General features: G+C 39.4%; 1 protein-coding gene across 1 annotated transcript in view; it reads left to right on the top strand.

Moving 5' to 3' along the window:
• Positions 1-13,596, top strand: part of LOC126282068 (juvenile hormone esterase-like) — a 102,541-nt gene extending 88,945 nt beyond the window's left edge. Inside the window, exons 9-10 of the mRNA XM_049981513.1 lie at positions 3,078-3,210; positions 13,379-13,596. Of these exons, the coding sequence (XP_049837470.1) occupies positions 3,078-3,210; positions 13,379-13,526 (281 nt within the window). The 3' untranslated portion in view covers positions 13,527-13,596. The remainder of the gene's footprint in view (positions 1-3,077; positions 3,211-13,378) is intronic.
• Positions 13,597-25,826: the final 12,230 nt, after the last annotated feature.

Genomic DNA, 25,826 nt, shown 5'->3' with positions numbered 1-25,826 from the left:
GAAATGGAAGAGGATGTAGATGAAGAGGAAATGGGAGATATGATAATGCGTGAAGAGTCTGACAGAGCACTGAAAGACCTGAGTCGAAACAAGGCCCCGGGAGTAGACAACATTCCATTAGAACTACTGATGGCCTCGGGAAAGCTAGTCCTGACAAAACTCTAGCATGTGGTGAGCAAGATGTATGAGACAGGCGAAATACCCTCAGACTTCAAGAAGAATATAATAATTCCAATCCCAAAGAAAACAGGTGTTAACAAATGTGAAAATTACCGAACTATCAGTTTAATAAGTCACAGCTGCAAAATACTAACGCTCATTCTTTACAGACGAATGGAAAAACTGATAGAAGCCGACCTCGGGGAAGATCAGTTTGGATTCCGTAGAAATGTTCGCCGATGACATTGTAATTCTGTCAGAGACAGCAAAGGACTTGGAAGAGCAGTTGAACGGAATGGACAGTGTCTTGAAAGGAGGGTATAAGATGAACATCAACAAAAGCAAAACGAGGACAATGGAATGTAGTCGAATTAAGTCGGGTGATGCTGAGGGAATTAGATTAGGAAATGAAACACTTAAAGTAGTAAAGGAGTTTTGCTATTTGGAGATCAATATAACTGATGATGCTTGAAATAGAGGGGATATAAAATGTAGACTGGCAATGGCATGAAAAGCGTTTCTGAAGAAGAAAAATTTGTTAACATCGAGTATAGATTTAAATGTCAGGAAGTCTTTTCTGAAAGTATTTATATGCAGTGTAGCCATGTATGGAAGTGAAACGTGGGCGATAAATAGTTTAGACAAGAAGAGAATAGAAGCTTTCGAAATGTGGTGCTCCAGAAGAATGCTGAAGATTAGATGGGTAGATCACATAACTAATGTAGAGGTATTGAATAGAATTGGGGAGAAGAGGAGCTTGTGGCACAACTTGACTAGAAGAAGGGATCGGTTGGTAGGACATGTTCTGAGACATCGAATGATCACTCATTTAGTGCTGGAGGGCAGCGTGGAGGGTAAATATCGTAGAGGGAGACCAAGAGATTAATACACAAAGCAGATTCAGAAGTATGTAGTTTGCAGTTGGTACTGGGAGATGAAGAAGCTTGCACAGGATAGAGTAGCATGGAGAGCTGCATCAAACCAGTCTCAGGACTGAAGACCACAACAACAACAACTTTCCTCTTGTATATTCTGAAGCCTCCGGAAATAAAATTTTTTTCACCATAAATCTGGTTTATTGTAGGGTCGTTATGAGAATCTTGTGATTCTTGAAAGTGTATGTAAGATGTTCTAATTTTCCAGTTTCTAAAAGAGAATTTTCGCTCAAAGTACCTATGTAACTTCATCTTGCTTGAGGTCCCAAGACTCTCCGACCCGTCTCTGTGTAATGCTGCAGACTCCACAGAATCCGCTTGTTTGCTTTTACGCACTTTGATGCAGTGGATTGTCCACCTGGGGTACTTTTTTTCACGTCAAACTCTTCCATGACTGATAATATCATGTATAGGGTTGTTCTTATTGTTATAGGCTCTAGTTTACGACCACTGTTGTTAACCCTAGAGGTATTTTTCAGCCACCCTGAACCTGGGAAACAGTGACTTACAACAGGCCACCCAGTCTGAGGAAAGTCGCCTCTGGATTTCGATTTCTGTTGGTCCGCGAGTGGTATTTTACTTCCCACCTATCCTGCCTATCTGCAGATCCTTTCCCTGTTCGCTACCTGGGGATGCGCACGGTGGGGGAACAGAACAACCCCCCCCCCCCCACCACCACCCCCCTCGGATCAAGACCGGAATGATTCTTTCGAAAGGGTACGGCCTCTTTCTTTCTCTATCCTCCCCTAATCCGAGTTTGTGCTCCGTCTATAATGACCTCATTATCGACGGGACGTTAAACACTCCTCCGGATGAAGAACATTATATGTTATATTTTTCAATGTTTCTGTAAAGCGTCCGTCGCTTCGATGCTGTAATCAGGTGACGAAAGATATATCCTTTTACTGCGTTATGTTCTATATTTAACGCCTGTCTTCACCCAGATTACCTGGTATTTTGAGTCTACTTATATTTCATCAATCAGTGTTGAGTTTTTCATGTAAATGAATACTTCGCAACTGTTGGTATCTCTCCACCTTACCGACGTAGATTGCATTTGAAATTTACGATTTCGCTCCTACTTATGTCTAGTTTTAGTCACTTTCTATATGAACTGTTGCATCCGCTTTAGCACTATTCACAAGTGAAAGTAATTGTGTGACTTTATCCTGAACGCTTCTGTGAAAGATCTAGGGGACTCACTATTGACTAAGTGCCTCACCAAATGTATCTGTAAGCAGCAGTTTCACGTGACGCCGTATCGTTTTTTCTTGCACATCTAGCGGTCGCTGTTGCCCCTGCAGGTCGTAAAACCTTTTGTAAGCGTAATGTAACGTTATTCCTTCCACAAGAGTTAGAGATGTCGATTTTCCCTTTCTTTAGCTGTGGGTAACATACTCTGCGTCAGTAATCCAATCATCCTCCTTGGTACTTATCCAGCCAATAATAACAACTACGTTGCGGTTCCATCCGTTGCCGACTGCAGCCTTAACACGATTTAAGTTGTTAACTGAACTAGGTGGTTTAGGAGTTAGTCTCAGCTAAAGTAATTGTTGTACAATCCACCACATTTGCAGCAGCGACACTGAAAATGCGTCTCAAACTACCTGAGGCGAAAATATACTTTTCTTCAAAAGTACTACATAGTTGTGACTTCTGAAATTTTCCCGGCGTATTTGTTCTTCTAATAATTTCCGGGTATGCAGCCGGATCCCGTCGACATTCTGCCACGATATTTCGGCCCAGAGACGTCCGGCCATCATCAGGTGAGTACACAACTACTGAAGAGCCCAGGTGCAGTCGCGGTATTTATACCGATTCCGATTGTGGCAGAATGTCGACGGGATCCGGCTGCATACCCGGAAATTATTAGAAGTACTACATAGTTGCCTACCTCTTGTGGTACTGTTAACGAAAAGTATATTTACGCCTCGTGTAGCTTGAGACATTCCCAACTATGTCTGATGTACAAATACTTTTCAGGTATGGTTCATGCAGGAGAACTTCTGTATCTGTTTCCGAGCAACTCATCGGGACCAATCACGAATCCTAACTCCAACGACGGAAAGGTGGCAAGTCAGTTGGCAACACTGTGGACCAATTTCCCCAAATACGGGTAAGTCTCATCAATAATGATTCTGATTATTTTATTTTATCTGGTAATAGTGCCCTGAATCATTAATCACTTGAAAAGAGTGTCAGTCAGTCGCATTTATAACGTTACCCCGGACAAGTCGTAAAGGCTATGTCAGATACTACAGAATAATCACAAATAATAATGCTTGGTCACTGAAAACAAAACGTTGGCTATTGCAATAGCCGTTGAAGAGGTCAGATCTTGTAGAAGACAGCCCGACAGTCAATTGCGAACTGGTGTTTGTATTAACAACTTGCACTGAATTGAATTTTCAACTGTCTTTGGTGAACTGTATGTGTGATACATCCTAGAGAGAGGGGGTAATACCCACACAAGTAATTTTATTCACTCGCGTGTCTCAGGACCTAGGTCTAACATTATTTTTTCTTAGTTGACACCACATTGGAGCCGTAAGTGTAAGGCACATTAGGTGCAGCCGTTTCGTGTAGGTAGCTGGCAGACTGTGTGTATAATGTAGTGTTTGTGTTGTTGATCGAGTTGAAAGAGAAGGAAGAGGTTGCAAGATGGCGTTGGCACGCAACTGTCTCATCTCAAATGGCACAAACGGCACCAAACAGCGTTAACACCTCCACTGAGTGGCGAATTTGATTCAGGACCCCGAAGTAAAATGCTTGGTGTAAGCATTCACTTGAGCACGAACAACTGCTACAATTCCGCACTGCATTGATAATGACCTGACACAGGTCGAAATCTGATCTGCGTTGTGACTATAAATGTCACATTAAAGCAACTTAATTCTACGACTGATTGCTGCTGTATCTAACCCAATATAACCACAGTGGTTGCGTGCACCCACCCCATAGAGGGCAACCTGAGGAATTTTTCTTCTTAAGCAGGTCAAATACTCCGTCGCCCTGGATTCGAAATAACCACCACCGAGTCGTATGCCAAAACAATGACGCGAGTAAGCGATTTCCGCGACAAAGTTAGGGATATTTCGCAGATCCACCCCACTAAACACACACACACACACACATACGCACTGCATGAGCCTGGCAACAAAGCAACAAAACTTTCTGTATTACCTTAGACACGAAAATAAGTAAACCCATAAATCTGAACAATGTTCACCCATAATCCATCCAGCGTCTCCTGTTTATCAAATTGTCAACATCTCTTCGTTTCTGATCTAAATCTGTCAACAGTGACGAACACTACATCGCAAGAAGGGGCTCTGAAATTTAGGGGAACTTAACGGCTGATCTGTAACTGCAGTGTGCGTAACTCAGCCAACATTTAGTGTGAGTCTCTCTCCAAAGTCCTCGAGCCCTGGCAGGCAGGCTAGTGTACCCGTAGGTACAGTTGTCGCCCGAGTGAAAGATTGTTGATAGTAGATTGAGAGATTCGCGCAACGGTGCACAATCGGCTAAAGCTGCGCCCGACATGGGTATAACATGTCCCTAAAAAAAACACATGTTCAGTCACTCTTCTTTCAGGGACGATAAATTGTTTACCCATAAGATACGAAGATAAGTTAGTGCAGTCGGAAGAGGAATTAATTGACATCAGATGGGGTACGGACACCTGAAATGCGGACGAAAATGAAGATAAAATAAATCCTAAATTAGGACATACGGTTTATTACTGTGACACAGAGAAAAGAGGAAATTAAGGTCTAGGTATGATTCCAAAGCTGAAAGTTAAAATTACTCATAATGAAGTACTTTCAGCCAAGATAGCAAGACTTGTTTTAAAAGCAAACAAAAGAGATTCCATGTAAATTATTCAAGTGTTTCCACGAAAGTGTTTACATTCTCACCACGAAATGGGAGCCAAAATGGGAAATTCCATTATGAGTTGAAAATTGAAACTTGATAAGAAAGTAGGACATATATTAAATAGCGACTATTCTGTTGAAAACTTTATATAAAGGGTGTTACAAAAAAAGGTACGGCCAAACTTTCAGGAAACATTCCTCACACACAAAGAAAGAAAATATGGTATGTGGACATGTGTCCGGAAACGCTTACTTTCCATGGTAGAGCTCATTTTATTACTTCTCTTCAAATCACATTAATCATGGAATGGAAACACACAGCAACAGAACGTACCAGCGTCACTTCAAACACTTTGTTACAGGAAATGTTCAAAAGCGAGGATATATGCATCCACCCTCCGTCGCATGGAATCCCTGATGCGCTGATGCAGCCCTGGAGAATGGCGTATTGTATCACAGCCGTCCACAGTACGAGCACGGAGAGTCTCTACATATGGTATCGGGGTTGCGTAGACAAGAGCTTTCAAATGCCCCCATAAATGAAAGTCAAGAGGGTTGAGGTCAGGAGAGATGGAGGCTATGGAATTGGTCCGCCTCTACCAATCCATCGGTCACCGAATCTGTTGTTGAGAAACGTACGAACTGTTGGACTGAAATGTGCAGGAGCTCCATCGTGCATGAACCACATGTTGTGTCGTACTTGTACATATTCTAGCAGCACAAGTATAGTATCCCGTATGAAATCATGATAACGTGCTCCATTGAGCGTAGGTGGAAGAACAAACTAAAATGAGCACTAACATGGATATTAAGCGTTTCCGGACACATATCCACATAACATCTTTTCTTTATTTGTGTGTGAGGAATGTTTCCTGAAAGTTTGGCGGTACCTTTTTCTAACACCCTGTATATTACAGTCGACAGAGGTAATAAGATCGTAAAATTTGCAAAGAAGAGCATATCTCTCATTACCACTTCTTCGACAAGAAAACATGTAGAAATTGACCAAGATCGGGGCAAAATGGAATTGAACTGAAATTATATTTTATCAAACAATAAAGTAATTGTGGAGAATGTGACAATCCTAAACTATTTTGCAGATTTAAGTGATCTGAAACTCAAAAGCTCCAGAACAAAAATAAATACGAAATCTAGCACGAATCAGCCTTATCAGCTACCAACTCAGAAATGAATGTTAAGAAAATGTGTTTAAAGATCAAAATGTATAGCAGATTAAAGAAAATGCAGGTTTTACAGGTGCAGATGAATGTGCATGTTACTTTAACAAAGGCACTTATGCAGACACGTAGAAAGCCCAAATACAAAAAATTCAAGTGTAACACGGCAGCAATGAAAGAGACGAGAATTTCAAGGAAATAATCAGAAACTCAGAAACTACTGTTGACTACACATCACACTTCTTGAGTTAAGGTAGCAGATGGAGCTGTAGCTGCCAACAGAGAATTAGTACTAGTTTGTAGTTTAAGAGACTAATCTAAAACAGACAGCAACTGATACAACGTTGCGGTGATGTATCGGCATCCAATTAAAATGAGGAAAATGGAGCAATATAAGACGAACGGACTAAATTACTTACAGGCTATCTGGAGAAGAATAAATTTCCTGCAAATTGCATAAGTGCTGCATTTTTTTTTTAATTTTAGTTCGAAAGACGTGAAATAATATAGACCTATCACACATATGTTCATACCGTACAGTGACTTGAGAAATAAGAAATTTAACCAACCTATATCAGTATGTTGAAGAACATGTGCATCAGTTATTAAGTGCAACTGATCAGCTGCCTTTAAACCAAATGTACTTTGGAGGTTTGTGAACGATACTTTCATAGTGTGGCCTCATAGAGAAGATAAATTTGTAAGTAGGCTGTTTACGTTTTGTTATTGGTAACGCCACGTAGCGCTCTGTATGAAAAATCACTGGCTGTGCCGTGTGCAGTCTGTGGCTGGTTTGCATTATTGTCTGCCATTGTAGTGTCGGGCAGCGGCAGCTGGATGCTAACAGCGCGTAGCGTTGCGCAGTTGGAGGTGAGCCGCCAACAGTGTTGGACGTGGGTAGAGAGATGGCGGAGTTTTGAAATTTGTAAGAATTGGTGTCATGAACTGCTATATATATTATGACTAGTGAGGTAAATACATTGTTTGTTCTCTATTAAAATCTTTCATTTGCTAACTATGCCTATCAGTAGTTAGTGCCTTCAGTAGTTTGAATCTTTTAGTTAGCTGGCAGTAGTGGCGCTCGCTGTATTGCAGTAGCTTGAGTAACGAAGATTTTTGTGAGGTAAGTGATTTGTGAAACGTATAGGTTAATGCTAGTCAGGGCCATTCTTTCGTAGGGATTTTTGGAAGTCAGATTGCGTTGCGCTAAAGATATTGTGTGTCAGTTTAAGCACAGTCTTGTATAATTTTTCTAAGGGGACGTTTCAAATTGATGGAGTTTCTTTGCCACGTCAGCTCCATTTATAACAACATTCGGTTCACCCTGAAAGTAGGGAAGGATGGTTGTGTGACTTTCTTGGATGTCTTGGTTAGACGAAAGTATGATGGCTATCTGCAGCATTCAGACTACTGTAAGTCGACTCACACTGATTTGAATTTGCAAGCGGTAACTTATCACCAGTTGCAAACTGTAAGCAGGCTTAAAACACTCGTACACAGACCTCATTCTGTCTCAGTTCTAGATAGCTTGACTAAAAAGCTCGCCCAACTAATGACAGTGCGTAGAAAAAATAAAGTGGGTATTCCACCCAACAGATTAAAAGGAGACTCTCAGTTAAAATCAATAATCAGGAAAGGGATAAAAGGAGAACACTCCAGCAAAATCTTTGGCTGTTCTTCCTTTTGTGGGCTACATTTCGTTTAAAATATCAAGAACCCTCGGCAAATTTCAAGTGAAAGTGGTTTTCCGTCCACCATCTAAGATCTCAGATCTTTTGGGATCGGTGAAGGACGACTTGTTGTTGCGAAAGGCCGGCATTTACAAAATATTTGGTCAGTGAGGTATAGCTTACATAGGACAGACCACGCGCACTGTGAAAGACTGCTGAGCTGAACATGAACGTTGCATTCACCCCTTGCAAGTCCGCTATTGCCGAACACTATTTCCACTGGACATTCAATGAAGTACGATAGAACTATGATTCTGAACACAGCAACAACTTTTTGGGACTCCATTATTAAAGAATCCTTGGAAATACGCCTGGCGGAAAATCTGATGAACCGAAATTTGCTTGAACAGTGACTATGCCCTTTCGAGAGATGAGAGATTTTGAACTGAAGGGTACTGTACATGCAATGGAGACGCCACATTTTTTGAGGGTTAAATACATTTCAGAAACTTGAGCCACTCAAAATTTAAAAATGAAACCATTTAAGAGTACTGTGATGACTGGCGTCATATCATCACGGTAACTCCAGATACATCCAGTGCTTCTTGCATAATGAGACCATATTTGAAGAATTCTTTTATTCACTATCGTACATACAGAGCGGTATGTGAATAAAGGACAAAATTATCAGTACTAATGTTAAATTGAAGATTTATTTACTGACTCTCGCACAGCTTTGCTGTGTAAGGCATGGCATAAATACATCCTGAGAGCTCAGTGTTGTTCACCCACACAGAGTTTAAAATGCACAAACATGGCATACCGGTCTCCCAATAGCAGAAATAATTCCAATATGGACTGTGATTAACGTATCAGTACAGCACAGATGACTTACGATGGTGGTGCCAATACGATACATAAGAAGTGAATGACTAACATCATATAAAGCTGCCCTCCATCAAGGAAACTGGAAGGAATACCGTGAGCAGCAACATGCCTTCTGGGGTCATTCCAAACATGCACCGCTGAAGTGATTGTAAGTAGGCTGTTTAGGTTTTTATGTTGGTAACGCCACGTAGCGCTCTGTATGAAAATCACTGGCTGTGCCGTGTGCAGTCTGTGGCTGGTTGGCATTGTTGGAATATTCGTTATTGCAGTGTTTGGCAGTTAGCTCTGAACAGCGCATAGCGTTGTGCAGTTGGAGGTGAGCGACAAGCAGTGGTGGACGTGGTGAGAGAGGTGGCAGAATTCCGAGAGCGGAAGATCTGGACGTGTCCATCAGAAAGAGTAAATTTGTAGTATTGGATACCATAAACTGATCAGTTCATGATATCCAATTATATATATATATATATATATATATATATATATATATATATATATATATATATATATATATATATATATAATGACTTTTAAACACTATTAAGGTAAATACATTGTTTGTTCTCTATCAAAATCATTCGTTTGCTAAGTATGCCTCTCAGTAGTTAGGGCCTTCAGTAGTTACAATATTTTATTTAGCTGGTAGTAGTGGCGCTCGCTGTATTGCAGTAGTTCGAGTAACGAAGATTTTTGTGAGGTAAGTGATTCATGAAAGGTATAGGTTATTGTTAGGGCCATTCTTTTATTGAAAGTCAGATTGTGTTGCGCTAAAAATAATGTGTGTCAGTTTAGCGTTGATCAGAATAAGTAAAGAGAGAAATGTCTGAAAACGTTCAGTTTTGCTCAGGTGTTTGAAAATCAAATAACGTAAGGGGTATCCAAGCAAAGTAATTCATAAATTTTTCTAAGTGGAGGTTTCATGATGTCTAGAGATTCCGTTCGACATTTCAAGCACTGAAGTATTCAGTCTTGTAAATATCATCAACTACACGAACACTGTGTGGTCGAAATTTTGTAGACTTATAGAAACGTTTTCTGTAGAGTGTTGTACAGTTTCAGTGTATTTACGGAATAGCATCATAGGTCCACCAAAAGTTGGTGTAAGGAATATTTATTTGCACACAGTTTTGGTCAAGCGACCATCTTCGTGGCATAGATATACACCACATTAATTTTAAGAAATGTTCCTTGATGTCAAATACGTAATTGTTCATTGGTAGCAGTGTTTGTTCCAACACATGTGCGTCCATTATCTTAAGCATTTCCTAGCAGTCCTCAAGTGCAAAAAGCTGTGCAGTAAAACAACCATGTTTATAACACGACTTTGTCCAGTTGGTATGCTTATCGCTGTAGTACTGTCGATTTTTGCACTAGGTGACTGCAGAAAAACGTATAATAGATGCATATTCTACAACTAAAACAATTACCTATTTGACCCCTAGCAACCTTCTTTAAACTGGGTGTGCACTTAAGGGGTGGCTAGCTACCTGGAAAAAAAAACTATTACTGTTACGTTTGGTGTTTCCGCAATGCCGTCATTTTGTAGAAATGGTGCTGCATCTTGGCATGAACTTACCTTTGGAATCACAGTTTTCTCAATAGTAAGGTGAAATGTTCTATGTTCTGACATTGTACACACCACTGGGCCCAATGGATCGCTATGTCATCCTCCGCAAATTCCATCATTGGATGCAAAATGTAGAGGCATGTGTTGATTACGCAGCTCTCCTGGTTATTGCCAGGCTTATTGAACTTCGAACCTCTACTGAACTCCTTAGTTGGCGTAAAGTGGTTGAGTGCACACTCTACCACTGCTCCCACCAAGGAAAACTCGTTGTCAGTACCAGGACTCGAACCCAGGTCCTTTGTATAGCAGTCAGCTGCACTGACTACTCAGCTATGAAGGCAGACACTTTTAAATCTGCTATATACAAAAAGAAGAGTGTATGTGTGTATGTCTGGGATCTCCTTCCAAACCTCTGGATCGATTTCGACCAATTTTGGAACAGAAACAGCAGGTAATATGAGTATCAGCAATGTGGAGTTTATAACGTTCAAGCTCCAATAGTAGCAAACATCTAGCCAAAAAAAATTTCGCCAGGCTCTGATGTAGGTGCTACCCTCCACAACAGGTATGTTGTGTGGGAACAGAATAGGCCTGCTGAATCAATCCGCTTTGCAGGGCAGCCTACATGTCAAGAGCAAAAAACGGTTTTCTGGGCCCCAAACTCCAGGTTGTCCTACATCACAGGTGTGTTGTGTTGGAGTAGTATCAGCTAGCCTTATCGACCTCCTTACATAGAAGCCTATGTGTCAGGGATAAATAAATGATTTTCTAGCCCCTGATATGTAGCCTACCCCACATGACAAATGTGATGTAGAAGTAGTATCGGCCTTCTTTATTGAACTGTATTGCAGGGGATACATATGCCAATGAGAATGGCTTTGTGCAAGTTGACATGGTTAGGGAGGGTATGGACAGAGTGAGGGGGAGGAGAAAATGGGCAGAGGAGGGGGGGAGGTGGAGTAGATACATAAGCCAGGTGACGTGTAATGGAGTACTGGGGAGATGGAAAAGGAAGACGGGAAGGCAAAGTTGAAAAGAGAGAGGGGACAGAAGATATGATCAGAGGCAGGGGGGAGAACATACAGTTGGCAGTGGGGATGAAGGAGTGCGACAAAGAGAGGAGAAGAATAAGATCTAGATACAGGCAGAGTGAGGAGGAGAAGATAGACAGGTAGAGGTTGGAGAATGAGATGGCAGCCTCAGCATGAACTCAGTACTGTAGAGCTATGCTGCCAATCTACAGTAAACATACTTTCATTGCTTTGCTCACAAATTCTTTTCACAGATGATTGACGGATGACAATGAACACAGACTTCTACATCACAACATGATTGTTTTATTAACTAAATAAACTCATGTGAAAGGGACACATTAGTATGTTATATCAGTATTTCAGTGTATTAATACGTGCAGATCGTAGTACTATAGAAGCACATTCCTCTTGCTTTGGATGGATAATATCAAGTTTCAATCATAGATCCTTGGCCGACTCTCCTGAACATTTAACCTATGATCAGAAATCGTTGTCACTATGTACGACTCCAGAACGACAGGCATTTGACCACCTAGCGACTTCAATCACTCAACTATCTCTATAGTTGTCAATGCCCCTCCATTAATGTTTGTATGGGAATATGGTGCCACTATGCCATGTTTCCTACCCAAGATGACTTCCCTTTTTCCCCACAGTACCTACTGGATTGTAATATCAATCAGTTATCTTCTAAGTACGATTAACACACGCTGAACGTAGCACCACTGATCTGTGTGCAGAAAGTTTTGCAGCAGTGCCTGAGAATGACAAATCAACTTTGCTGTCAGTTTCTATACATTTTCTCGAAATATCATTTATTTCTTATATTGTGACAAGTGCCAAAGAAACTGATATAGACCTGTGGTCGGCAACGCCTATACAATACAAGTGTCTGGAGAAGTTGTCAGGTCGGTTACTGCTGCTACAATGGCAGGTTATCAAGATTTAAGTGAGTTTCAACGTGGTGTTATAGTCGGCACACGAGCGATGTGACACAGCACCTAAGAGGTAGTGATAAAGTGAAGATTTTCCGGTACAACCATTTCTCTGACATTGTTGCGGCTGGAAAAAGATCCTGCAAGCACGGGACCAACGACAACTAAAGAGAATCGTTCAAAGTGACAGAATGCAATAGTTCCGTAAATAAAGATTTCAATGCTGGGCCATCAACAAATATCAGCGTGCGAACCATTCACCGAAACATCATCGATATAGGCTTTCAGAGCCGAAGGCCCACTCGTGTACCCTTGGTGACTGCATGACACAAAGCTTTACGCTTCGCCTGGACCTGTCAACAACGACATTTGACTGTTGATGACTGGAAACATGTTGCCTGGTCGGACGAGTCTCGTTTCAAATTAAATCGAACAGATCGATGTGTACGGGTATTGAGACAACCTCATGAATCCATGGACCCTGCATGTTAGCAAGGGACTGTTCAAGCTGGTGGAGTCTGTGCAGTCGCATAGGGCGTGTGCAGTTGGAGTGATGTGGGATCCCTGATACGCCTATATACGATGTTGACATGTGACACGTATGTAAGCATCCTGCCTGATCACCTGCATCCATCGATGTCCATTGTGCGTTTCGACGGACTTCGCCAATTCCAGCAGGATAATGAGACACCAACCACATCCAGAATTGCTACAGAGTGGCTCCAGCAACACTCTTCTCAATTTAAACACTTCCGCTGGCCACCAAACTATGATGCCTTGCAATGTGCTGTTCATAAGAGATCTCCACCCCTCGTATTCCTACGGATTTATTGACAGCGCTCCAGGGTTCATGGTGTCAGTTCCCTCCAGTACTACTTCATACATTAGTCGAGTCCATACCACATCGTGTTGCGGCAGTTCTGTGTACTCGCGGTGGCCCACACAATATTAGGCAGGTGTACCAGTTTCTTTCTCTCTTCAATATATTTTGCTGCATGTAAAAAGTGTTTTTTCAATTGCCACACACATAAAAGTTAATTGCATATATTGAAGTTATTATAAAGCAACGTTCCATTAACTGTTGGTTATACTTCCTGTAGATACACAGGCTAGATCACAGACTGGTCTTTCGTTTTCCAGGGATCCAGCGCCATCTGGAAGTCCAGTGGTGTGGGAAAAGTTGACGGAGAATGCTTCCAACTATCTGGATATGGAATTGGAATTTGTGACACGTCAAGACTTGCTTAAGGAACGGATGGATTTGTGGAGGGATATACTATCTTCCTGATGATTTGTATGTTGTAATACTCTTTGTCATACAATACACAGTGCTAAATAAACTTTCATCTGCTTAATTTATAGAACAGTATATCCTTACAATGTCAGCCGTAATTCCATTTAAGGTTCTTATTTACAGTTTATCTTTTAAAATATTGTGCACTACTACCTTCAATGATGATCACAAACATCTCTCTGATTTTTTGTGTTGTTACCTTTGTTAAGTTTACATTCGACCATACAAAAATCACATAGCTATTTAAGCAATTTTACTATAATAAATGTTTATAGAAATCAATGTTTCCCTTATAAAAATGTAAAGTTACACATTTAACTGCAAACTGGCTCTGCTCCAAGGCTTTACAACACGTTACACCTCCTAGTTAGAGAATCACTGTTTGATATATGATTACAGAAGATACAAAGAACTCAAATGGACAGGGATACTCGAATTTTCGTATGCAATGATAGTCCACAGCTGTAGAACCAGCTTTCTGAAACAAAAAGAGGTGGATGAATAGAAATGTAATACAGTGTAAGATGGGAGAGGGGGAAACTTATGAGGCTACATTACCAACTTGGTGGCTATTTGGAAGACCACTATCTTCCAACAACTCAGAATTTTTAAATGGTTTGAGGGACTTGTTATATATCGAATAGACAGAGAATTGCATGAGAAAAACAACTGTGTTTTTTCGTCTGAGCATAGTGTCACTCATTCTAGAAATACTTAACATTTTGTACAGAACTAACCAACAGCTGGTAATAACACAAGAAGGTGCGCCCAATGTCTTATACGGCACATTGTAAAGTAGTTGTTATCCACTGCACCCATTCCTCATGAACCTTAACCAACACATGTACTGGAATGTGAGCTCAAGCACAGAGTGTCTGTTCCTTGATGTGTATAAAGTTTATCTGCGCTAAAGACATAGTGGCCTTCACTTGCCTCCACAGAGAGTTATCTAATGGTCTTAAATCTGGGGAAACATTTCATTCGCTCTGCTGGACTTACATAAACTTCAGACTTCAAGGGAACTGGAATGCTAGCCCATAATGTAGCATGGCATCACCATGCTGAAAGAAAGTCTTCATACAACAGCGACAATAGCGCAAATAACTGCAGATTATAGATTACTCTCAAAAGTTATGGATTCTTATAAATAATCTTTTATTAGTCAAGATCATAAATATAATTTATAATCATCGATAACTAGTTTCAATTAAAACAGCAAGCCATCTTCAGATCAACTACAACTACTACAGATGTGCCTAATCAACAAGCTGGCAAGAGACACATTGTTGCCAATAAATTACATACTTGTGCCTAACAGCATTCATAGCTATCGACAAGTCTCAAATTGCTAACTAATCGCTATTGATTTTGGAACAAGCTGTACTTTTCCAAACGAATCTCGGTTTCCTTAGCTGGATATTGTCAGAATTTTGTTTGAGAATGGTGATGTGTACTTTTTTACAGTTTGGCTGTAGCATATCAATATAAGAGTTGGTTGTTACGACTTTTGCAGTAATATAACAATGTATAGAGCAATTTACCACGGTTTTACGGTATCATGGCGATGTATGGCCCAATTTGTTACAATTTCATTTGATATTTATCAGTAAATGAATATAATGAGATCCAGTAGCTGACACCTATTATCAAGTTAGGACATACACACTGTCAGTTGCTGATGTTACAATACTATTTGAAATCAGCAGCACAAGATCGACTATATAATGTCAGTTTGTAAAAAAAATATTTCTGTTACTGATAAGCAGATATATGTGCATTATTTAACAATCTTTTACTAGGCATTGGTGAATCATACAACTCTCTTGCAGAATGCTTTACCAAGATTGCTGTCTGAAATACACCTCAGTGATATTAACAGGGGAGATATTGAGTCAATAATTAAATCACTGAAGACTAAGAATTCTCGTGGAGTATCTATCAGAATATTTCAGTACTGTCCTGAACATGTTAGACCTGTACTTAGCCACATTTGTAATTTTTCCTTTAAGAATGGTCTGTTTCCTGTATGATTAAAATACTCAGTAGTAAAGTCACTTTATAAAAAGGAGAAAGGGATATTCCTATGTCATTAGTGTTTGCTAAAGTTATTGAAAAGGGTGTGTATGTAACGATAATTGATTAGTTTGTATCACATAATTTGCTATCAAAAATACAGTTCGGCTTAGAAGTCGCTTAACAACAGAAAATGCTATAGTCTCTTTTCTCTGTGAGGTACTGGGTGGATTAAACAAAAGGTTTCGAACGTTAGGTAATTTTTTGATTAAACTAACGCATTTGGTTGTGTTGATCACAAAATATTTCTCCAAAATTTGGACCATTACAGAATACGTTGAGTAGCTCACAACTGATTCACCTCGTAAATTAACAACAGACAGCAAAAGGTCTTTATTCACCGTGTTGAGAATGGCTGTGATGTGGGGTCTGAGTATGGGCAATAGGGGGAGGGGTGCCCCAGGGTTCAGTATTGGGACCACCCTTGGTCCTTATTTATATAAATGATATGCTTCCTAGTATTATGGGTAATTCTAAAATATTTCTGTTAGCTGATGACACTAGCTTGGTAGTAAAGGGTGTTGTGAGCAACATTGGCTCTGTTTCGAATAGTGCATTTCATGGCATAAATTAAATTCATGGCTTTCAGAAAATAAACGACAACTAAACTACAGTAAGACTCAGTTTTTACAGTTTCTAACACACAATTCATCAAAACCCAACTTTCAATTTCACAGAAAGGGCATATGGTCAGTGAAATTTCTAGCTGTTCAGATAGATAGTAAACTGTCATGGAAAGCCTACATTCAGGATCTTGTTCAAAGACTTAATGCTTCCATTTTTACTATTCGAATAGTATCAGAAGTAAGTGATCATTTGACACGAAAATTAGTCTACATTACTTATTCTCTTTCGCTTATGCCATATGGTATTATATTTTGGAGTAACTCTTCCCATTCCAAAAGGATATTTGTGGCTCAGAAATGGGTAGTTTGGGCAATAAGTGGTGTAAGTTCACAAACCTCTTTTCGACACCTCTTCAATAGTGTGTGTATTTTGACATTGGCCTCTCATTATATATATTCTTTATTGTCATTTCTTGTTAACAATATCAGCTTATTCCCAAGAATTAGCAGCTTTCACTCCTTTAACACTCAGCAGAAATCCAAGCTGCATTTCGATTGCACTTACTTAACTCTTGTGCAGAAAGGAGTGCAGTATAATGCTGCATCCATTTTCAATAAGCTACCACAAGACTTCAAAAATCTTAGCAGTAATCCACACACTTTCAGATCGAAACTGAAGAGTTTCCTCATGGGCCACTCCTGTTCTGTTGAGGAGTTCATTAAAAAATTTAACTGCTCTTTCTTATGTATATTGCTGATTGCGCTTACTTAAACTTGTGGCTTGACTTTTTTTGTTCATAAACATTTTATTTTTATCTGTTATTACTTTTATGTTGTAATTGCATCTACTGACACGTTCCATGACTTCGGGGATTTGCCCCTTAATTTGGTTCTATGAAGCTAGATTTGTAAATGAATAAATAAATAAATAAATCCTGTAACTGACACCCCCAGTTGCACTATGGTACACAGGCAGCTTCTGATGTTACAGTGCAGTTTTATGATCCAGTAGCTGACCCATTCCCAAGTCACAGCACACACACTATTGTTGCAATACAGTATCAAAACTCAGTAGCTGTGACCTGCAACCAAGTTATTGCACATATACTGTCGACATGTATTTCAGGTAGTCTCCCTGAAACACTGATTATCATTCCTCCACCTAGTGGAAGAAATGATACAAAAGAGACGCAGTACTTTTACCATACTGAAGATGTACAGTCACCTTCTCAAGTTTTTTTAATGGAGAGGACCTGCTATGCAATGCCACTAATTGCGCTGTGGGGCTTCATTTAAATCTGCAAAAAGGAGCTCACATCTATTCCAACTCAGTACAAAATGTCATAAATGTATTTTTAGAGAAACCATCTGTACTTGGTTGTTCTCATGTTCAATATTTACAACGTTTGGCAAAAAATCTCTTATTACTGGAACGATAAAACTTAAGTAAATTTCAGAATAGTACATAAGGGCATTTCTCCACGGTTTCTATCAGTTTTTTCTGGGTGTTTACATTGTCAGAAGAGATGCTTTCTCTAAGCCTTCCAAAACACTCCCATGAAGCAATGCTGACATATAAACACCACCTCCAGAGCAGATAGAGACTCTTGACAACATTGTGTCTTGACACTGTCACGTACTTATACTTCTCACATCAGTCTCTATAGAAACCAAAATCGAAGGGCGCATAGTGGAGATCATGTATGTGCTAACTAACTAAACAATGTTTTTAAATCAACATCTTTCATCAGTTTGCAAGGAAGAGGTGGAACAACCTGTTACGCCATATAGTATGTGTGATAATGACAGTCTCTTGGTTTGTTGACCATGGTATTTGAGGTATCACTGCCCCACTTCAGGCGACCAACCTTGCCTTAGTAGTATCCACAATGCATTAGTGATGCAATTTGTTACAATTTCATATATCAGAGGTGATGTATGAAGGTAGTTTGAGTAGTTAGGCTGTACAATAGTTATGTGTGAACCAATTTGTTACAATTTTGCTATAACATGGTGATGTACAAAGCAGTTTGTTTCAATTGCGCTATAGCATGGCGATTTATTGGGCTTATCTGTGGCAAACTACACTATTTGCTTTCTAGTAGCTGATGCCCACTGTCAAATTATGAAACTGTCAGCTTCTGGTGCTGTGACAGGTTTAAGATCCAGTAGCTGATGCCCATTGCCATACACACTGTCAACTACTGTTGTCACAATATAGTTTTAATATCCAGCAGTCAAAACCCACTACACATAAACACTGTCATCTACAATAGTCTGATTAAAGTATGTTGTTTGATCTGTTGTTTTCGAATCAGAGCACTCAACATCATGACCCAACTGTTCATCACTGCCAAACTGCCACAACAATAAATCAGTTCACTTCCAATTCCTTGTCCAGCTTCCTTTCTTGATGTGTTTAGAATTTTGGATCCCAGTTCCTGGGTCTACCTCTTTAAGTCAGAATTTTATCGGACACAATAAAACACACACACACACGCACACACGCACAATGATGCTATTGGAATGCACACCCTTCATTCACAGTATTAACCAAACACTGCTGCATCCTCTCTGATAAAATACCATTCGGCGTCACATATACACTGATTATCGTCAAAGAGTTTGGTCTACTTAGATAGGCTTTATAGGTGAGGCTGAACTTTTCGAAGGCATCAAATTATGATTGCGATTTGTTCTATAAAACTGTAATTATAACAGTTTTTTTTAGTCACCAGTCTTCTGACTGGGTTGATACGAACTACCATGAATTGCTCTCCTAAGCCAACTTCTTCATCTCAGAGTAACACTTGCAACCAATGTCCTCAATTATTTGATAGATGTATTCCAATTTCTGTCTTCCTCTACAGTTATTGCCTTCTGCAGTTCGCACTAGTACCATGAAAGTCAATCGCTGATGTCTTAACAGATGACCAATCATCCTGTCCCGTCTCCTTGTCAGTATTTTCCCCATATTCCTTTCCTCTCTGATTCCTTGCAGAACCTCCTCAATCCTTACCTTATAAGTTCACCCAGTTTTCAACATTCGTCTGCAGCAGTAGCACTACATCTCAAATGCTTCGATTCTCCTCTGTTCCGGTTTCTCTACAGCCCTTTTTCCACTACCACACAATGCTGTGCTCCAAAGTACATTCTCAAAAAATTTCCTTCTCAAATTAAGGCCTATGTTAGATACTAGTAGACTAATCTTGGCAAGGAGTGCCCTTTTTGCCAGTGCTAATATGCTTTTGATGTCCTCCTTGCTCTCTGTCCATCATTGGTTTTTTTACTGCTGGGTGATACAGTTCCTTAACTTCATCTACTTCATGACCGTCGATTCTGACTTTAAGTTTCTCGCTTTCCTCATTTCTCCTACTTTTCATCACTTTCATCTCTATTTGATTTACTCTCAATCAATATTCTGTACTCATTAGACTATTCATTCCATTCAGAAGATTATGTGCCAGTAAATTCTTCTTAACTTTCACTCCGGATAGCAATGTCATCAGCAAATCGTGTCATTAATATCCTTCCATCTCGAATTTTAATTTCACTCCTGAAGCTTTCTTTTATTTCCATCATTTCTTCTCCGATCTACAGATTGAACAGTAGGGGCGAAAGAACACAGCCCTGTGTAACACCCCTCTTAATCCGAGCACTTCGCTCTTAGTTGTCCCTTTGACTCTTGTGCGTATTGTATATTACCCATCTCTCCCTCTAACTTACCATTATTTTTCTCAGAATTTCGAACATCTTGCACCATTTTACATCGTTAAACGCTTTTTCCTGATCGACAAATCCTATGATTTTTCTTTAATTTTGCTTCCATTATCAACCGCAGTGACAGAATTGCTTCTCTGGTGTCTGAAGTCAAACTGATCTTCATCTGACACATCCTCAATTTTCTTTTACATTCTTCTATATATTTTTCTGGTCAGTAATTTGGATGCATCAGCTGTTAAGCTGATTGTGCAACAATTCTCGCACTTGTCGGCTCTTGCAGTCATCGCAATTGTGTGGATAACATTTTTCCGAAAATCAAATGGTATGTGGCTAAACTCATACATTCTACACACCAACGTGAATAGTCTTTTTTTTGCCACTTCCTGCAATTATCTTAGAAATTCTTCTGAATTATTATCTGGTCCTTCTGCCGTATTTGATCTTAAATCCTCCAAATATCTCTTAAATTCTGTTTCTAATATTGGATCCCGTATCTCTTCTAAATCGATTCCTGTTTCCTCTAACAACACTTCAGACAAATCTCTCCCTCATTGAATCCTTCAATGTAGTCTTTCGACCTATCCGCTCTCTCCTTGGCATTTAATAGTGGAATTCCCTTTGCACTCTTAATTTTCCCATCCTTGCTTTTAATTTCATCAAAGGTAGATGTGACTTTCCTATATGCTGAGTCAGTCCTTCCAACAATCATTTCATTTTCGATTTCTTTACATTTTTTCTGCAGCCATTTGCATTAAGCTTCCCTGCACTCCCTAATTCTTTCATTCTTCAGCGTCCTGTATTTCTGTATTCCTGAATTGCCCTGAACAGTTTTTTACTTCCTTCTTTCATCGATCAACTGAAGTATTTCTCCTGTTACCCTTGGTTTCTTTGCAGTTACGTTCTTTGTACCTATGTATTTCTTTCCAACTTCTGTGTTTGCCCTTCTTTGAGATGTTCATTCCTAGTTAACTGTTCTGCCCACTGAGCTGTTTCTCATTGCTGTATCTACAGTATTAGAGAACTTCAAGCTTCTCTCGTCATTTCTTAGTACATCCATATCACACTTCTTTGCATATTGATTCGTCCTGAGTGATCTCTTAAGCTTCAACCTCCTCTTCATCACTACTAAATTGTGATCTAAGTCTATATCTGCTCCTGGCAAAGCTTTACAATCCAGTATCTGATTTCAGAATCTCTGCCTGACCGTGATGTAATCTGACTGAAATCTTCCTGTATCACCGGGCCTTTTCCGAGTATACCTCCTCCTCTTGTGATTCTTGAACAGAATATTCGCTGTTACTAGCTGAAATTTATTACAGAACTCAATTAATCTTTCTCCTCTCTCATTCCTTGTCCCAAGCCCATATTTTCCAGCAACCTTTTCTTCTATCGCTTTCCCCTACAACTGCATTCCATTTTGTGTATTTTGCCGACATTGTCTCAATCTGTTTTCAAGTGTGTGCTTAAGACCTTGCTGTTGGGCACCCATACAAACAACTCCAACCAACCAACAACTTGCATTCCAGTCCCCATCACTATTAGATTTTCATCTCATTTTATTTACTGTGTTACCTTTTCAGTGTTCTCATGTACTTTCTCTATATGATCTTCAGCTTGTGACATTGACATATATATATGTTTTGCAAAAACAGACATTATATCTAATGGGATATCACAATCACTGGTTATACAATGTTACTTATAAGGCATCTTGATTACAAAAATGTTTATTCACATGACCAGTTTCGGTTCCTCCAGAACCATCTTCAGATCTGAAACGATAATGAAACTGATTTACTATTTCACAAATGTAAACCTTTTTCATCCTATCTGATCAACATGAAACGTACCAGAATGTACCTGCAATTTTGGTTACAGGAGTAATCCATCCACACACAGCAACCTTCACATGCTGCCTCTCATACAATTAGTTGGCAGAACGCATGTCATTTATATTAATTATAACACAATTACCGACAGGTTGTGTCTGGTACATTTGTTACATTACATATGCACATACTGTATTAAGTAGATTTTTGTAATTTACTTTTATCTCTAAAAATATTTAATTAAAATCTCTATATGTCAAGGTTTGAACCTGTACTTGTCAAAATTAAAATATGGAATAAAATTATCATTTTTGTACGATCTACAACAAAGGGCGCTTTCTATATCCATGGCGCTGGTATAGACTTGTTTTCCTCCATGGTCTGTTTCTGTGGTTCCTGCTATTTCGGTGTTGTGGTGTGAGCCGTTCTGACATCTGATGTCCATTGCCATAGGTAAGAGGGCCCATGCAGGAGGGCCCCATCAAAGACGTTAGGCGCTGCATGCATCTTCCATTTTTTTCACCATGCACCATCTCTCATCCGTCGCCTTGGACTTCTATACGCAAGTTTGATCGCCTCAGTAAGTTGTCATAAATACTAAAATAGGCGTATGATTGAACTCGCTTTCCTCGTTAAGGATTAAATCCGGATCTTTTTTTATGGGTGTATATTTCAACTTGTTCCAAAATCTTAAGAAACTGTCACTTATGAGCTCTTGGTCAGTGTTCGTGACTGAGTGCTTTAAGGCAGCCATATGCTCCCCAAATGCTGTTTTGTTTTGAGAGTAGGTTTGTTCCCTGAATCTGGTTTCAAAGTTCCTACCAGTCTGCCCTATATATTGTTTACAGTAGTCATCACATTAGACCTTATATATCTGAATCCTGAAATTTATTGGAAATATCACATATTTTGTGCCGGAGCTTCAATTTTAGTGTGTTATTTGTTCGGAATCCTATTTTAACATCGGATTTAGGAAATCATCCTTCAATCTTATCTGTAATTCTTCCACTGGAAGTGAGAGCCACGAATTTTTTCTTATTGCTCCTCTTAAGTGCGACTTGACTTCCTTCTATTTGTTTCATTTACCTCTTCTCTATCTGATTATAAATATTCATCACCTCCTTACACATTTATCCCTTCCTTATGGCCACTTTTTTAAAATATTTAGTTCTTTTTCTATTTCCTGTTGGCTTAGTGGCAATCTTAGTAGCCTGCATACCACCGAAGTAAACTACACCCATTGCAGTGGGTGACAAGAGCGCTCATTCATAACTAAATCTGTACACATATGTTTTCCGAATATGCTAAATTCCTGTTTCCCATCTTTCATTATTAGTCTTAAATCTAAGTAATACATACGGTTGTCTTCTTCAAAATCTGTAGTGAATCTAATTTTTGGGTGATGAGACCTCATTTTTTGAGCTACGTTTTCGTTAACATTTTTAATGATCTGGAACGACATAATGGTGCTAACCGACAGCTGTAATTTGTCTGAAATTCGTGGGACTTTTGTGGACTAAAGTGTTTAAACTACAAGGGTGCTAGTGATTGGCATTTACTTACGAACTGAAATATTAGAGTTCCATTGATGTGCAACTCTGGATCAAGTAGGGCGATAAGCAGCAGCAACAGGAGCGAGTGGGCCGGCGGCATTTAATGGCTCAGGACAATCAGTACCATTCTATGTCCTTTCGAATGGAAAATTTCAGGGCTTTGTGGTTTCTTTATTGAAGTGATGGTTGAATGTACTTATCATCATTGATCAAACATTTCTGGAGAAAAAGCCTGTCGCTTCAGAATTTTATGGAAAACAGTATTTACTTCAAAAGGTGTAGCACCTGGCAGTGCCACAAGTTCCTCCAAAACATCGTAACACAACACATACACAAATGTCATACTAACTAATGTAAATCCACCCGATGATGGAGGTTTAAACCTTTGGAATGCGTCGTGGAAATAAATAAAACAATGACTGTTAACAGTTAACTTGTTGTTTCATTTAATTTTTATCTCCTTTGTATAATAAAATATAGTCGTCAACGTATCTCCTGTAATATACAATTTCCTCAGCGATATCAGGATTTTCAACAAAGAATTTGTTTTCCAAGTGATTTACGAAAACGTCAGCCAGTGTCCCAGTTAAACTGTTCCCCATCGCCAACCCGTCTTTCTGTTGATAAATTTGTTTTGGATCGTACAAAAATGATAATTTTATTGTGTACCTAATTTTGACAAGTACAGATTTTAGCCTTGACATCTACAGATTTTAATTAAGTATTTTTGGAGATCAAAGTAAATTACAGAAATCTACTTAGAACAGTATGTGCATATGTAATGTAACAACTGTACCAGACGTCACCTGTCGGTAAAAGTGTTATAATTAATATAAATGATGTGCATTCTCACAGCCAATTGTATGCATGTGCAGGTTGCTGTGTGTGGATAGGTTATTCCTGTAACCGAAATTGCAGGTATGTTCTGGTACATTTGATGTTAATCGCATGGGATGAAAAAGGTTTGCATTTGTGAAATAGTAAATTACTATCATTACCATTTCAGATCTGAAGGTGATTCTACAGGAACCAAAACCGGTCATGTGAATAAACATTGCTACAATGAAGATGGATTATAATTAACATTATATATACATATACTACCATTATCATTGTTGGTTTGTTGTTGATTTTGATCAGAACAAACATATCACTGAACTATTCACAACAACACCCTCTCTGCCCTGCCTCCCTATTCATAACGAATCCTACTGCCATTATACCATTTCCTGGTGCTATTGATAGTACCCTATACTCATCTGACCGGAAATCCTTGTCTTCTTTCCTTTTCACTTCACTGACTTCTATTATATCTAGATTGAGCCTTTGCATTTTCCTTTTCAAATTTTCTGGCTTCCCTACCACGTTCAATCTTCTGACATTCCACGACCCGACTCATAGAACGTTATCCTCTCGTTGATTATTCACGCTTTTTCTCATGGTCATCTCCCCCTTGGCAGTCCACTCCTGGAAATCCGAATGGGGGACTATTCCAGAATGTTTTGTCAATGGAGAGATCATCATGACACTTTTTTCAATTACGGACCACATGGCCTGTGGGTATACTTTGTTTTTAATACAGTAGTTTCCATTCCCTTCTGCCTCCACATGCCGTTGATCATTGCTGATTCTTCCGCCTTTAGGGGCAGTTTCTCACCCCAAGGACAACAGTGTGCCCTGAACCTCTGTCCGCTCCTCCGACCTCTTTGACAAGGCCATTGGCAGATTGAAGATGACTTCTTATGCAGGAAGTCTTCTGCTGGCAATGCTGATTAATAATCAGAGTTGAAGTGTTGGCGGTTTTCGAACCCAGCACTAATGACGTTCTGATTGGTAATCGTAGGCGCTACCCCTAGACCACAGGTTCATCCTATTAAAACAGTATGAGACTGAAAAATATAGCAAAACGTGGTAGTGTAGCATAGTAATTAAGGTACATTCCTGACATGTAGAAGGTCTCAAGTTCACATATCATAACAAACTTTGAAATTTTTTGTCTCTAAATCTTATCAAAATGATTCTCACTACTTTCGTCATCATATTGAAATCTTATTTTCTCTTATTTTTTGTTCCTACCATTTCTTTTTCGTTTGGAATTTGTCTGTGTCGCCTGTATCCTGTAACGAAGACTGCACACTGGCTGATAACATAGCAGCTCATGTAACCAGTGTGTACATACTTTTAGGTAATGACTGAAAGCGAAAAATTATTGTTTGCTTTTAGTGCTCAAACTGACATTTTCCCATTTTGAGTTGGCTCACAGACGTTTGGTTTAATCACCATGAATAAAGCGAGTGTTATTAATAGTTCTAAACAGATTAATGGTTCCACTGCTAACTGTTCATGGATGTAATGCACATTGCTAGGCTGTGGTTTGGGTTAGGACATGAGTTTAAATTCAGGGCTACAAAACGTGTCATCTGCCACAGTTCAGTCATTGGTCATTTCAAATCAGCCATCAACAGAGTATCTCACGTTCCCATCATACCTCGTGCTGGTCACTTCCAATATTGTTCTGTGTAGCATGTGAAGCAACAAAACACTTGTGAA

The sequence above is a fragment of the Schistocerca gregaria genome, chromosome 7 (genome assembly GCF_023897955.1).
Source record: "Schistocerca gregaria isolate iqSchGreg1 chromosome 7, iqSchGreg1.2, whole genome shotgun sequence".
NCBI classification, from domain to species: domain Eukaryota; kingdom Metazoa; phylum Arthropoda; class Insecta; order Orthoptera; family Acrididae; genus Schistocerca; species Schistocerca gregaria.
The sequence above is the reverse complement of the archived record's forward strand: the minus strand, read 5'-3'. Positions and strand labels throughout refer to the sequence as shown.